Source organism: Haplochromis burtoni, unplaced genomic scaffold (assembly GCF_018398535.1).
Source record: "Haplochromis burtoni strain Fernald_Lab_line unplaced genomic scaffold, NCSU_Asbu1 Contig_2050, whole genome shotgun sequence".
Classification (NCBI taxonomy): Eukaryota; Metazoa; Chordata; class Actinopteri; order Cichliformes; family Cichlidae; genus Haplochromis; species Haplochromis burtoni.
The window spans coordinates 13,470-14,677 of record NW_024584411.1 but is presented as its reverse complement, the minus strand read 5'-3'; the positions used below and the strand labels follow the sequence as shown (position 1 = coordinate 14,677).

Here is a 1,208-nt window from a genome sequence, read left to right as displayed (position 1 = left end):
GTGCCTGCTCCTAGTTTCTTTACTCTCACGTGGCATACCTCTGCACTCTTTAATGCCTTTAAAAGATTATTGATGGTATCTGGAAAGGAGCTTCCCAGCATCCTCCCCATCTTCTCATAAAAAGCCCCAACACATGCCACTGCAGCACTGCAAGAAATGTGTAACAGTGCATTAACACAGCAATTCAGACAAAAATCTCTGTGAAAATTCATAATTATGTAAATTAAAATATGCAATACCATGGAATACTTCATGAAAATTAATAGTTATTAACTTCTATTTATTAGACTCCTCCTTATGTTGATAGATGGTGAGACTGGCTTACATACATGAATTAGTTTTAACCTCATCTACTGTAAAATGCTGAAGGAGAAGCACAGTGGCTTAGTATGCAAAAGGGAGGCCCTGGCACGTCTGTGTATTTCACCTACCCAGAAATGAGCAGGTATGAATGACTGATGGATAAAACCCTGCAGGGCACCACTGATGCAGCTTCATCCACTGTTAAATTCCATTAACGCCAGCAAGAAACACAGCAAATCTAGTCTTGTACGCTTAATCCCTCCTTTTAAACATAAAATGTCGTTCTGCAGATTACCGTCCAGCTTAACTGCTAATACCCTTGAAGATAGGCCTACTGCACGTGCCTGGAGCTCTAAAAGCAGTTCTGAACAGCTTACATTTGAATTGAAATATGTGAAAGCTCAAGCAGACTATTAATATGCAGTTCCTGTATTTCTAAAAATAGCCAATAAAAATATACGCGGTAGTAAATAAATGGGAACTCACAGTTTTGTTGGCAAGTATGCTGGTGTGTCATCCTTGCTTTTGATGATGTCATTGCATTTATCAAGAGTCTGGAAAACAGTGAAGGTGTCACCAATGCTGTAGAGCGTAGCAAGGTTTTTGGCCAGGAGTTTTCTTGTCGGTGGTCCCGGAGCGCTGCTGATTAGTCCCGTCAGCTGTTCCACCAGCTTCTTCTGCTTCTCTTTCACATCCACCTGCATTCAAAAAAGAAGGAAAAAAAGAACAATCGAATTACAAAATGCTTCCAATGATTCTGACTCAGAAAAGCTAAAAATCTGAATAGTCACCTTATTTGCTGCCACAAGCACTTTATCCAAAAACCGGAGCCATTCGAAGATGAAGACGGGCCTTTTTGCTTCGGTGATCTGGGCCAAAGCATCTTCATTAAGCAGGAGACTGTG

At 40.8% G+C, this 1,208-nt stretch overlaps 1 protein-coding gene across 1 annotated transcript in view; it reads right to left on the bottom strand.

Annotated features, from left to right (window-relative positions):
* LOC102299496 (HEAT repeat-containing protein 5B) overlaps positions 1-1,205 on the bottom strand; it is a gene marked incomplete at its 5' end in the record, with an annotated part of 3,642 nt that extends 2,437 nt beyond the window's left edge. The window contains 3 exon segments of the mRNA XM_005953094.3: positions 39-147; positions 790-1,001; positions 1,095-1,205. Of these exon segments, the coding sequence (XP_005953156.3) occupies positions 39-147; positions 790-1,001; positions 1,095-1,205 (432 nt within the window).
* Between the last annotated feature and the right edge of the window lie 3 nt (positions 1,206-1,208).